The sequence below is a fragment of the Rattus rattus genome, chromosome 5 (assembly GCF_011064425.1).
Source record: "Rattus rattus isolate New Zealand chromosome 5, Rrattus_CSIRO_v1, whole genome shotgun sequence".
Classification (NCBI taxonomy): Eukaryota; Metazoa; Chordata; class Mammalia; order Rodentia; family Muridae; genus Rattus; species Rattus rattus.
The window spans coordinates 140,819,544-140,834,463 of record NC_046158.1 but is presented as its reverse complement, the minus strand read 5'-3'; the positions used below and the strand labels follow the sequence as shown (position 1 = coordinate 140,834,463).

Below are 14,920 nucleotides of genomic sequence, written 5' to 3'. Positions count from 1 at the left end.
CCTGTCCCAGCCAAGGTGAGAGATGAGAAACAACACCAGAGACTGCGCTCTGACCTCCCCACACACATACCTGTCTCCCACTTCCCCTCAAGCACCCCACACATCGGTATGCACACATACACAACTACACACAGACATTTAAAAATTTTTTATTATACTTAAATTGTTCCTATATGAGTATGTCAGTCTGTCTGTCTCTCTCTGTCTCTGTCTGAACACATGTATCATGGCTCACGTGTGCAAAATCAGAGTACAACCTGTAGAAGGCATCTGACCTTCTACTGTGTTAGTCCCAAGGATCAATCTTCAGTCATCAGGTTTGTTGGAAACCTTTATCGGTTCAGCCAACTCACCAGTCTAAATAATAAAAAAGTTAAATAAATAAAAATCAATAATAATAATAAAAATAAAATGATGATGATGATAATAACAATAATAATATTAATAATAGTAATAGTAATAATAATAATAATAATAATAATAATAATAATAATAATAATAATAATAATGGCTCTGAAGCCCCATGGTCAACTAAGCAAGGCAAAGTCCTAGATACAACACCCACCATGGTTCCCGAAGGCCCATAATAAGAGACCTTGCAAGAAAAGCCTTTTATCGTTTTTATAGGCCCATGACCAAACCATAGAACACAGGAAAAGGGCATAAGGAAGAAACCTGTCGCTGCTTGGGTGTGTTCATTTTGAATACTTGATCTCTATCTGGTAGTAGCAGTGGTGGGAAAGTTAGGAAATTTCAGGAGGTGGCACCTTCCTGGAGAAAGTGCCTGCCTAAGAGCCTTGACATTTGATCTGCGTCCCCTTCATTTTCTACTTCCTGACTGCATCATGCACGTGGCCGGCTGCCTCCTATGCCTGTGGTTTCATGCTCTCCCTTCCAAAATAATCCCTTAAACTGTGTCTTGTTTGGGGAGTTTGTAGCTATGATAAGGAAAGTCCTCCTGTGGGGCCCTGACATACTCACACGATGTAGTGTTTAGAAAGCTTGGGGATTGTCTGTAAAAGGAGTAGGTTCTCTCTCAACCTACAAAGGACTCAACACACAGTATCAAGTAGGTGAGTGGTTTGAGTTGGAGAAATAGTGTCTCAATCAGAACCTGAAGGAAGCAGGATGTTGAGCAACAAGAAGAAAAATGTTTATTTCGTCAGCTTGAGTGGCTTCCAGTGCAGAGGGAGGCTCTCAAAGGCCTTGCCAGTCATTCGTTCGTTCATCAATGTACATTTATTGAGAGCTTATCACGGGCCAGGAACAGACCTAAACACAACAGAAGACCAAAGAGGTACCAAAACCTGTGGGTCCCCGTGAGGCACATGTTGTGGAAAAGGAATGAATCACTTGCAGGCTGTCTTTGACCAAATGTAAACCTCCCTCAGTTGAAATCAGCTCAGCTGAACCTTAAGTTCAGCAAGAACAGAGCAAACCAATGGTAGAGATGTATTGTTGGGGGTCAACATATCACAGTGACCTCAAGATCTCTGATGGTAGGGAGACTAACAGTAAGAACGGCTACTTATCAACCTGGGATCAGATTTGGGGATCAATGAGACCCAACCTCCGTTCCCTTATCCCCACATTAATGAATACTCGTGTTTCCAGTTTCCTTGAAGGTTAGATTGCCTCAGAATATTGGTAATTTCTTCTTATCATGCTTGTTGCTATTACTAGAGAATATTCTTTATCTTGTTCAGATCTAAGAGATTTTGCATTTCACGTTGCCTTTCCACAGTTCTCATGCTTCCCTCCTTGGGTATCACAGTGAGGTACCTTTCTTTTATTGTTCCATGGGCATTACTATCTCAGTAAGCTTCAGTTCTGTAGACCATGTACAGATGTGACATAATGGCACGCTCTAATCTGAACTCAAAGCCAGAGACTTGGGGTCCTGCATTCTAGACAACAAAAAAATCCTCCTTCCCCTTTCAAACCCTTTAGATACAGTTCTATGAACTTTCCTGCTAACTTTGTAGACTCTGCTCTTTAGACCACTACTTCCTCCTTGTAGATCTAGAGGTTAAGGCCCAAGCAAAGAAAGTGGTGTCAACAAGCACAGTTGACCCATCATGACCTTTTGTCCATGACCTTCTTCTGCCCGGGGTGACGAAGATGTCCTTACTAGTTAAAGACATATTTCCAGGCCCTGGTGTCTGGTCATCATCACAGGAGACAAAGGCATTTCCTTACCGTAGAGCGAAAGCTCACAGCTGATATAGAAGTTCAGTTGCCCAGTTGTCAGACCTGATTATTGAAAGCCTGAGATCAGGCGATGCAAAGCCATGAGGAAAGGCAGAAAATGGATGGGTCTATATGAGTCTATAGGAGCCAATGACTGTGGTGGGTTTCCATGCAGATGAAAACTTCCCAGAGTGAGGGGGCAAATACCCCCTTCTCGAGGGAGAGCAAGGTGACATTTCAGAAATGTGTTTGCTGTCATTAGGTCCGCAAAATAAATATCCGGAATTGATTTGTCTGTTTGACCACCACTTGAGGAAGCACAGCCTAGCAGGTCAGGCAAATGCACAAGGTACCGACTTCTGCACCTCAGCCAGCTCAGGCCTGACTCTCTAAGGCTCTGTGTCCTTAGCTCCCCAGAAGAGTGGAGGTGATACTGGAACAGGAACTCAGGGTCCTTCAATCTGTGCCTGATGCTCATGTGACCATTTTTTTTAAGTCCCTGGTGTATTACTTTTCCCACCGTGATGAGCTGTACTCTTAAACTGTGACTCAGCAAAAGATCCTTTTTCCCCTTAAGTTTCTTTGGTCAGGATATTTTACTACAGAACAGAAAAGTATATAAGCTAAACCCCATCCCCCAAATTTGTTCCCTTTTCTACAAAATTCAACTCTATCGCTCTCTCTGTGGTGCCTCTCTTTAAAAACCTTCCCATAGTTTGCTTCACACATTTCTAGCTCCTATCAGTAATGCCCTAAACCCTCCCCCTTCCTTCCCAGGAGAAAATTCAGCTTTGGCTATCATAAGGGTAAGTGTCCATGCACCATGCAAAACTCACATTCTCACTTAGGGGGCTCTGGGAGGTGGAGGTGTGTGGATGTCTTCTGATCCCCTTCCAGGGTGTTTCTTTCTGTGTCCCCTGTAACGTTCACCCCTACTCCCACAGCCTCTCGTCTTTAACTGGCCACAGTGCCAAAGCCAATTATGTAATTCAATGGAATCTATTTAAAGAAATGTTATAATCACTACCCAGAATGTTAACACCAACTCAGGTGACTCTATTACAGTTCTCTACTTAAATTCTACTGAATTCATTTCACCGTCAGGTGACCCAGGGTTAATCCTTCCCCCACCCCCACCCTGGAAGATCACAGGAATCTTGCTAACTAGAGTCATTCATTTCTGATGTTGTGAAATTACCTGCCCTTTCCTACTTATCAAAGGATTTTTAATTAACAAAAGGCATAACTAAACTGTACCAAAATATACTTTAAAATTGTTTTTTTTTTTCTAAAAATAGACACATCTGCTAGCTTTCATTCAACTATCAGAGCATGTTTAATATCGCGGTGACTAACAACCTTTCAGATTTCAAGATGTTTAATGAGGGAGGCTAGCTCTGCCTTTGTCACATTTCATGCCTGAATTTGCAACAGCCCCTACACACACACACACACACACACACACACACACACACAGAGAGAGAGAGAGAGAGAGAGAGAGAGAGAGAGAGAGAGAGAGACCTATCACTAGGTGTCATAATGTATACAGCAGCTGATTCAACACCATCTACACTGCCTGCTTGACTTTTGCTGGGTTTAACTCGTCCACAGGCTACAGAAGTCCCTCTGCTTTCTGGGAAGAAGTGTGAGCATTTCTAAATCATCAGCCACAGCAAGGCTGGCTTCTCTCCTAGACACAATCGTGGGCCCTACCTATGCGTATCTGCAGTGATGAGGCCCTCCCTTCTGGCAGCTCCACCCTCCCTAGACCGTGGGGAAGAAGAATGGCAGAGAAGAACTGTCCCAACTACAGACTTTTAATCAACCCATTTGAGAACACAGAGGTGTGTGTGTGTGTGTGTGTACATGTACATGGCAAGGTCAGAGGTCAATGCTGGATGCCTTTATCACTCTCCACTGTTTTGTTTGTTCATTCGTTTGCTTATTTGTTTTGAGACAGGGCTCCTTAGTAAACTTTAGGCTCATTACACACACACACACACACACACACACACACACACACACACACACTCAACATACACATACATACTGATAGTAATAAACAAAAATTAAAAGGAAGAAATAGAAGGTACTTTACATAGTAACTCCAATGCATTTATTCCCCTATCCAACCACCAAGTCTCTCTTGAGAAAACCCTACATGCAGAATGGTTAGTTCCTCTGACCACAATGATTCCTGTCTCCACAGTCACCCCGAGCTGACTCTTTAGGAATTTTTGCAATAAAGACAAGCCTTTGGGTATTAATCCCAAAGATAAACTTTCGAAACGATTAAAACTGAAAAAAAATTAAAACCTTTCCCCTTTTCCATCTTGTCTTATGGACACAATGCTGCCTAACAGGAGTAGCTCATGTGCCTGGACTCTCACTGGGGACAGCCCCATGCGAGGAGACAGTGATATGCATACCCCCTCGTGATATACTGTAGGAATGAAGAGACTTGGACAAGTTACCAAGAGCAAAAGTACAAAATGGAATTCTAGTTTTTCATTTTTATGGGCGTAAATCTAAAATAGAGGTCATTGAAACTAGGAAAGAGACAATGAAGAAGGAGGGTTTGAGGACCACATGAATGACAGAATGTAGGTGACCTGTAGGCAAGAAGGAGGACTGTTGTGGGAGGAGAGCAGAGGAAAATGGGAGAGGAGGAGGCTTAACAGAACAAGTTATATCTGAAAATGCAGACGGCAAAGGAACCGGTTACTTCTTTGTTTGCTGAATCAGCACAGCAGGTAACCAGTTTCTTCCTAGTGTTTTCACTTAGTTCTTCTTGCTCCTGACTCTTCCTCTCCAATCCGCAATTCCCTATCTCCTCCCAGCCCCCTTCCTAGCTTCCGTTCCAGTGTTCTTTGTCATGTGTATTCTGTTACCCATTTCACACCATTTCATAAGCCTTTTTTCTTTCTCCATCTCCTGGACCCTTTCTAGCTTCCTGACCTCTTACTAAACACACACACACAGACACACACACACACACACACACACACAGACACACAGACACACACACACACACACACAGACAAACACACACACACACAGACACACAGACACACACACACACATACACACACACACGCACACACACACACACGCACACACACGCACATGACACACACGCACACATGCACACACACACACACATGCATGCATAAAGATTAGGATCTAGAAGCTGAATATAAGAGAGCATAGCCATTTGTCTTTCTTTACATGCTACTTAGAAAAAGCCTCGAGAAGAACGAAATTAATTTAATTAAAAATATTTTTAAAATGCAAAACCAAAGAAGAAAGAGAGAAAAGAAACAAAAACAAACAACAATTAAAAGCAAACAAAACCAAAACAACAACAACAATAAAAACCAAGAGAAATGGGCCCATGTGAGAATTTTCAGTGGATAGCTGGCCGGCAGCACATATGACAATCCAGAACCCACAATGGACATGGGAGGCAGAGGGGAGACTGAATTCTGAAAGTAGCTCCCTAGACTCCACAGACAAATGACCAAGTGATGTGTACCCACACCCTCAACACACACACACACACACACACACACACACACACACACACACACACACACAGATAGTAACAAATAAAAATTAAAAAGAAAGATATCGAATGTATTTTGATTGGGAGCCCTAATGAATTTATTTCCCGAGTTTTTCTATGCTTTATACTCAGGCCAAAATGGCAGCTTCCAGTCAAATGGAGCCATGCATTTGGACACAAAGATGGTCTTAAGCTAAACCGAAAAGACATTTTTGCTGATGAAAACCATCTGCCAGTCTGGAAGGGTTGCTGGGAATGGAGCGCTTGACTTCTCCGCTCTGCCTCCTATTTCCTGTTTGAAGATCATGCAGTGTGCTGGGCTGTGAGGAGACCCAGACCCTGATGATCCCTGGCAGCTCAAGACGCACATCTGCTCACACACTGCCCAGGCGGATGGCACCCACGGCTGCAGTTGTGGTCTCACAAATTAGGGAACCCGAGTGAAAGCGTGGCACTCATTTCGTATTGGAAGGGTCCTGCACCGTTTTCTAGCCCTCTGGGCATTATGGGAAAGTGACCTGGAAAATCAAATGCAGAGAAGAGTCCTAAAATATAGGACTCTTGTTTGAGGCATAGTAGAACCTATTAGCTTGAGAAATTGGTCTGGAAATCTTATTAAAAGAGACAAATCATTCCACATTCTCCTCAGGCTGAAAATATTGGGGGTAATGGACTCTCCCCTGTGCCTCGGATCCATACGCCTCGTGTCAGGATCACAGCCGAACTCTGGAAAGGCTAAATTCAATGCAGGCAATAAAAGCAATTATTTTTTTTAAATGGGAAGTTCTGATTAATTCCAGTTTCTCCGGCCAGCCACAGACTTATCGGGACCAGTCCCTCATTACTGTGAAGGGTGCGAGGCAGAAGGGCCCGTGGCAAAGAGAAATGAAGTTCAAACCGTGGATGTGTCTCTACTGCACGTTAGGCAGCGGCAGACTGTCCAGTATAGAGGCCCTGTGACCAGCCCTCCTCCCCCATCCCCGTATTCACACCATTCCTCGATATGCTTGATTAACCCCTGACGCAGAGCTTACGCAAGCAGAGGACCAATACCTTGTGAAACTCTACCTTGCGAGTCTTTGTTACTTGACAAGACATTCAACTTGAGAATTTTTGACTGTATGGTGTTCTGTAAATGATACATACTTGATAGGAGCTATGGGGATTTTGATTTGCATGTGTCTTCCTTGGGCTGATGATATGCAGTACTCTCTAGGGATGCTTCGGCAGTGGCAGTAAGCTGGAGATCCCAGGCACCCGGAATCCTGCAGGGAAACAACTAGCCCTTGACAGTATGCAGTGCTTCATCAGAAAGCTGGGAGAGCCTGTAGGTTATGTGTGCCAAATGCCTTTTTGTACAGCCTTGGGGGTTGAGCAGAGGGCCTCCTGCATGGAAGGCAAGTGTTCTACCACTGATCTATACTCCCCGTTCTGAATTCATTTTCTCCCTTGGTGATGTCATCAGCCAATGATACATTTGTGGAGCTGCAACCAACCCTACCATAAGCCGTAATATGTGAACGATAATAACCGCACAATGCCAATAACTATTCTACAATTGAACTATAAATGCAATAATGTCCTGCAATGCCAACCAGGTATTCGTTTCATGGCTGATGCCGTATTAAAGGATTTATTCTCCTGAACTATCTCCTTTATCCGCCAAACAACCCAAACACAGAAAGAGATGGCGAAGATTGGTACGAAAGGCTAGACAGAAAGTATCATAGCCCTCTGCCTAAACTGCTCAGTCCTGCAGCTATAGCACTGTGCGGCAGGACTCATAATCAACAGACAGGTTAACATATAAGTGTCAATTAAACTTTAATTAAGAAGAAATCTTGTGGGCTAGGGAAATGGCTTAGTGGTTAAGAGCACTGGCTGCTCTTCCAGAGGTTCTGAGTTCAATTGCCAGCAACCACTTGGTGTCTCACAACCATCTGTAACAGGATCTGGTGCCTTCATTTGGCAAGCAGGCATATATGTAGGCATAATGCTATATACATAATAAATAAATAAAAATCTTTTTAAAAATTGTTTCTCATTTGGCTATTAGGCCATAGCTGCCAACCACAGCTAAAGTTAAATGATGGTATCCCTAGGTAAGAACTTCTGGTTTCCACTGGTAAGAAGGCAGGGGACTCGATGGTTCCCTGTGGCACACCCCTTGTCTTATTCTTTCTTAACATTCTCGTTCTGGAGGGAGGAGAGAATAAAAGCCATTGTGCCATGTGAGTCCCCAGAGTTCACTACGAGCAGCAAAGGAGGGAGCAATTCTTCCTTCCCAGGAAACCCCTGCCTCAAAGAAGGCCAGCACGATCATGGGTCACCTCTGCCAATACCTACAAGCTGGCATGGGCCCTGGCAGACCTCACCCTGTGAGACGCTCAGTGAAGAACTGCTGCTAGAAGCTTCGGTTGGACTTTATGAGCATTAACTATGCCTTCCTAGTAACTCCCAGGTCACCTTTCTATCACATGGCCTCTCTCCAGGCACCAATAGTGCCCAGTTGTCATCCCCCTGTGAAAAATCCATCCCAAATCCAAGACAATAGCTAGGCAGGGTCCATCTCAATGCTCCTTAGAGACCAGAAAGCATGCTTTGCCCCTCCATAGACACTCAGACTCGTCACCCAACAAATCAAAAGACACATAGGAATGAGGTAGCCATCCTCCTTGATATTGCACATAAACCAAAGACCTACTGTGCTCTGAGACTAGGGGTCCTCAATCTCTCCAGTGCTGCATTAGATTGACAGGGTTCTCAAGGAGTATTCTATATATTATGGTATGCCTAGCTGTATCCTAGCCTGTGCTCACAAGCTGTTCCCATGGCTATGATGAACAAAACTGACTTCAGACACTGAGGGATGAGGCCTCTAGCTGAGAGACACCATCTTAGAGTGAGAAGCGACTCTGGCTTTGGGCTCTAAGCTCAGTGTGTAGTTCCTGAGTCCAGAAATGTTGGGAAGACGGTCAACAAGCTCTCTTGGTAGCCAGTGAATGTTCTTATGGTACAAGAGAGACGTGCTTATCCTTAGTTTACACATGAGAGCAGAGGTCTGGGTGATAAAACCCATATACATTAGAGCCTGGATTTGGAGCCAAGACTGTCAGATGCCAAACCCTGTACTTTGTAAAAACAACTAGTCTGAATACGACTGGGAACAGTCACTGTAGACTTCTCTGGAATGTTGCTGTGATTGTGGTAAAATGGAAACCAGATTGTGCTTGCCCTTCACTTGTAGGTCCTAAAATCCTGACAGCAACATTGACAGGTAGAGGTTCTTCTCCCCATTTAAAAGATGAGAAGACTGGGGTCTAGAATATCAAGACATAGTTTGAAGTCAGCATAACAAATATTTTTTAAGCCTTCCTCTTTGTTCAAAGCTTTAACATTTTACACCAAAGAAGTTGGACCTGTAGCTCAATAGGAAAGCTATATACAGTTTGCCTCCTAAGACTGGACTTTCCTGGTCACGTGTCCTGCTCATAACAAGAAAGGCTCAGTGATAAAGAGCATTTAACATGCCCCCTTAGTTGCCCTCAGCCTTTTGTGACCTCTTGTTTTGCTTCAGCTCTGTATGCAGTACTGGCCCGAGAAGACCTCTGGGTGTTATGGTCCCATCCAGGTGGAGTTCGTCTCTGCAGACATTGATGAGGACATCATCCACAGAATCTTCCGTATCTGTAACATGGCTCGGGTGAGTACAGAGACACCGTGGCTCACTGTTCCCCTTCTTTGCAGAACAGATGGAGGTGGCTGGGAGAGGATCCCACTAAGCCCGCCAAGAGTCTGTGTTACTCTCTCCTGATAAGAGCTCTTCCTTGGGGAAGTGATGCCTTTGCGGATTCCAGAGCCAGCGATGGCTCCAGCACAGATAGAGGCACAGAGCCCCATCCAGCCTGCCAGCTGCCTGTTTCCTGACACGCTAGCAACCATGTAGACAAAACTCCTCAGACATGAGCTCTTCCCCATGCTGGCACACCACTCTGGTACCCTTCAGTTGGGTTTTATGAGCTTTGGACAAGGTCCTACAAACACTGACATGTAAAAATAATTAGCCGCTTTCAAAGGGATAGTTACTGGTTAAATACTGGGTAGGAGAGGGCACAATAAAAACCCATGAAACAATGGCCAAGTATTGCCGTCTACTGAGAACCTAGAGAAATGGTCCTGAGTCACTGCCCTCGGAGTTTACTATCAAGTAGAAACATGACATAAATTGTAACTAATGAGCTTCAGAGAGAAGGGCTTCCACTTGGTAGAACAAAAAAAAAACATTGCTAAAAAAAGGAACATCAGAATGAGTTTGAAGACTGACAGGAGTTTTCAAGGTACAGAGAAAGTTAGGCAGTGTACACAGAGGTACAACATTAGGTATAAGGACACTCTGAGCCCACGGTGGCATAGCTGAAACACCCCTCAGCCTGACTTCTACTCTATTACAGCCCCCCTCCACCCCCAGTCAAAATCTGAAAGGCTTATGTCCTTAGGTACCCTCAACAGAACAGCCCTAACCAACACTCTCTTCTCAGCCACAGGACGGTTACCGTATTGTCCAGCACCTCCAGTACATCGGCTGGCCTGCATACCGAGACACACCCCCCTCCAAGCGCTCTCTGCTCAAAGTGGTCCGACGGCTGGAGAAATGGCAGGAGCAATATGATGGAAGAGAGGGTCGCACTGTGGTCCACTGCCTGTGAGTGCTGCTGGGGCTGGAGTGATGGGTGACTGGATGTCTGAAGGTGTTGCTGGTGGCATAGCCAGTCTGAGGCACATCTAGTAGTAGTTCATCTCAGCGTCCCTTATACCTCATTGCTAATACACCCAAAGGAATTGGAATCCACTAATGAACTGAGATGCCGGGTTTCTAAACTCTGATTGCCTGACTTGCTGCTGAAACAGAATGTAGGTTTCTACAGACCGCTTCCCTGTCCAACACAGAAACGAGTTCTATGCTCTAAAAGCAGGTATACGTATCATCCTGCTAGGCATAAGAAAGCTTGGGATGCAGCGGGTCCCGTTGACCAGAGTACCCTTGTGTTATTTCCTGAAGGAGAAGGCAAAGGACAGCATTATCTTAGCTTAGTTAAGCCAGGCATTTAAAACGAATCATTTCATCCCATCCGTGAGGCAGAGGCTACCATTTTGCAGTGAGAAAACTGAAAGCACAGGGAACCACGCTAGATGCAAAAGGGACTCAGTTGGAATCCACCAGACTGAGCTAACGTGCTGTCTACTGTCTCACGCTGTGTCTAAGAAGAGGGAAGGTGGGGAGGAGCATTCAGGATGAGGACCTTCCGGACAGGGTGAGAACCTCTTGGACTTGCTCTTTGTGTCAGCCTCCTGGGATACGCCCTACCTTGTGCTTAGTAGGAACAGGGACCCAGAGCATGAGGGGACGATACTACTGCAGTAGATGGCTTTTCAGGACCCTGGAATCTGTGTCTTCCTGTGGGGTCAAGGCCAATTACTGGGATGATCTTTGCTTCCTGGCTTAGGATAGCAACTATGGAAAACAAGGAACTTAATTATATGACCTTTGGTTTCCCCGTCTGCCTACTGAATACAGTAGATTATGCTTAGACCTTGTGGTGCTGAGGCATAAAGCATTTAGAAAAGAGTAATGTATCTGCCAACAGCGAGATTTAAAACTGCCACAGCAGAAAATATAGATATGTAAGTATAATTTCTTAAGAGCAGATGTCATAGAGTCTACCATGAAGAGGGGTTGTATGTAGAGTTCAGACCCATTGAACGTCTGCAGCCATAAGAGACTTCCATAGGATATTAGATCTACAGCTGTCGACTTCGTAGAGAATCATTTGCAGGGAAGAAACCAAGAGGACCTTCCTCTTTAAAAATGTTGTATTGCAGAAAATATGAATCAAACTCATGTCTTTTTGTCAGGATAATTCTTTCTGGAATGAGTGGAAGCATTAATTACCGTTCACTGACCTCAGAGTTGACCTGTCTTTTACAAAGCCGCTAATTGTTCACTTGCTTCCAGATAGGTGCTTCATACATGTCAGGAAGGTCAGAACTTAGAGCAGGTTAAACACACATGTGCACACTTGGGGCTGAAAAGCTGCCACCTGTGGAAACTTCTCTTTAAGGAGACAGACATGCCCAGCCTCCAGATATTGTGTGCTGTGCCTTCTCAGGGTGATGAGCGGCGTCCGACATGCCAAGCTGTCTCTACCTATACCTCAGGACTGCTTCCAACCCTGACTCCCTCCAGTTCTCTCCCACACATTATATGCCTCCTCATTACCACAGCACAACATCCATTCCTCAGGACTCCATAAAGTCCTGAGATGACACATCCTCTCACTTTGTCCCCTTGGTCCTTGTGTTCTTATTTCAAAAGATACTGAACCCTCCTTGCTAGGAAGGCTTCCTATTATGTCCTAGCCTATGAGGGAGGGGTGGTTTGTTTGTTTGATTAGGGGACTTAGTTGCTTTCACCCCTGTCCCTTCTACTCTAGCCAACCAGGACAAGTGTGTCAGTCTACCAATAGGGACCTGGGCATCCTTGGGGGCCCCAGGCATCATGATAGTCACTAAACTTCAGGTACCCACCAGTTAAGAGAGGATAATTTCCTATACTTGATGCATCTGGTCCTTAAGTTTCCTGTGGCTGAAACATCTGGGAGATTGACTAGTGCTTTAGTGTCTGTCCAGATGTTCCTTAGACACGGACCATTACATGAACTCATCAGCTGCCTTTGGCAGCAAGCCCAGGAGTTCAGAACCAGGTAGGTTCCTGAAGGCACTTGTTTCTGTGTGAATAATTTACAGAGCTTCCGAAAGAAGGAACAACTGAGGAATGGCCATTCCAAGAACATGCATTCCTTACACCTAAGACAAGTAAGACCCTATTTAAAGGGGAGCCATGGAATCGGCCTGGGATTACAGAAATCCTGAGCCAGTGCCTCAGGACTACAGCCTGAAGTCAGGGGGCTAGCTAGCCCAAGACTCATTGATTATTGTTTTCTTTATTAGAAGATAGGAAAAAATATTAATAAAACCACCTAGTAATGTCCACTGTTTTCATTGGATGTCTAGTAGACCCAGGGTATCCTTTTGGGTATGGATATAAGTATCACATGTACAAAGACACAATACCACCGTACCCTGAGAATATAGATCAGTGTGCCTGGACTAAACATAAAATGCTCAAAGAGCCAAAAAGAAAAAATCAGTGTAACTAAACCCCCAAAAGTCATATAATCTAATCTCTTAATTAAGTAAACGGGGAACTCAGAACTCTGACTAGGAAATGACTTTCCCCAAATCAAAAGAGATTCACAGCCCCAGTGGGATTTCAACCAAAACCCATGGCTCCGACTAAAATCTGCATGGCTGCCTGACCACCCTAAGTCTGCCTGGACAGCTACTCCTTGCTCCTACAATGTTGCTTGAGGACTGACATTTGTCTGAGTTGGGGTCCTGGCAATTTGGCTCACCTGTTTCTTCTGTGTTTAGAAACGGGGGAGGCCGCAGCGGAACCTTCTGTGCTATCTGCAGCGTGTGCGAGATGATCCAGCAGCAGAACATCATCGATGTGTTCCACATCGTGAAGACCCTCCGCAACAACAAATCCAACATGGTGGAGACGATGGTGAGCATCCAGGAACCATTAGCCAACATCCAAAGTCTTCAGGGTTTCTGGACCTGAGAAACGGAACTGAACATAGGCTACACCTTCAATAACTGGGTCTCATTTGAATACCTATAGCCCATGCCCCTGTTTCTTTCCAACCCTAGCAATTTCTCTTTCCTGCAGGGCAATCTAAATATTAATCCCAGTCCACCTACTTTGTTTTACTTTCTGCCTGCTCCCTAAGAAAATGTCGTTAATTCAGACTTCAAGGAAGGATTCTGGAATAGTAGTTGGTGAATTATGTCTTCAATTCAGCCCGAGCCTATTCTAATTCACTTATGCTAATATTTTTACAAGATCAAGTATTAAACTAGGGTGCTTCGGATAAAGGATAGCAAGGCTAGTAAGAAGGCAGAGCCCGGATGTGAAGACCTGCTCTAATGGTGGAGATGACCCATACAAGGAACTTGACTATAAGTCTTTAAAATGGGTGATAGGGTTTCACATGGAGTGTGGCTCAAAGGTTGGTAGACTTAACATCACCTGGGAGATGGTGAGGGATGCGGAATCTTGAGCTCCATCCCAAGCAGACTGAGTCAAGATCAGCGCATACCCCTATGTGTTCTGGACAAAGCTTAGAGTCTGAGAAGCCTTAGTGTAGGATAAAGTAACTGAAAGGGCGTGATCTCAGTTGGGAATTCTGGGAAGTATAGGTAGGATACGCATTAGTCAGGATATTGAAGGATGGTCAGACATGGGATATGGGTAATTTCTACTTGAGTTTTAGAGTGTGTATAGATAAGGTTTTCTCCAAAATCTGCACCTCTAATCTAATGCATTCTTTTCTTTTCTCTCTCCCTCTTATCCTTCTCCTCCTCGCAGGAACAGTATAAATTTGTATATGAGGTGGCACTGGAATATTTAAGTTCTTTTTAGACTGATTGGATGGGGAACCCGCCAGAGTTCAGAGGTCGCTGCAGCTGCCCCTCTTTTTCTGTGACTGACAATGACTGGTCTCAGGAGCTCCAAGGTGACCCACCTGCCCAGCTCCAGGAAGAAGACTGGTGGTGTCATGCTCGGCAGGAGGCCCTGCAGCTTCTGGGGGTGGGGGGTCTGTAGCTGTGGGACTTGCCTTCTACACCTGCCAGCATCAGGCCCACAGAATGCTACCCACAAGCAAGGCCCTGGACTTCCAATTCCCAGACCCCTTGCTTTTGTTTGTTCTGAGTTTGTTACTCTCATGGCAAGCTGACCGTGCAGGTGCTGGAGTATGGGGAGCTGATCAGCCTTTCCTACCATCCTCAGGAGCACTGGGGATGGAAGCTCTTCTCCATGCTATCTTGCAAAAGCATAGTTTGAGGGATCACTGAGTTATTGGTTCCTACAGTCTCCCACTGGGGACTCTGGCATGAGGCACCTGCCAATCTGGATCAGTGCAACTTCTGGATGCCCCCTAGACCCAGCAGGAAGCCTTTTCGTCTTACATCTAACCAGTGCTGAGTTTGACTCACTTCCGCCATCCCCAGCCAGGCCTTGACCTTCTGTAATCGCCTGGC

General features: G+C 45.0%; 1 protein-coding gene across 1 annotated transcript in view; it reads left to right on the top strand.

Annotated features, from left to right (window-relative positions):
* Ptprt (protein tyrosine phosphatase receptor type T) overlaps nt 1-14,462 on the top strand; it is a 1,079,747-nt gene extending 1,065,285 nt beyond the window's left edge. The window contains exons 29-32 of the mRNA XM_032904674.1: nt 9,333-9,458; nt 10,294-10,457; nt 13,247-13,382; nt 14,247-14,462. Coding sequence (XP_032760565.1) covers nt 9,333-9,458; nt 10,294-10,457; nt 13,247-13,382; nt 14,247-14,300 — 480 coding nt within the window. The 3' untranslated portion in view covers nt 14,301-14,462. The remainder of the gene's footprint in view (nt 1-9,332; nt 9,459-10,293; nt 10,458-13,246; nt 13,383-14,246) is intronic.
* Nucleotides 14,463-14,920: the final 458 nt, after the last annotated feature.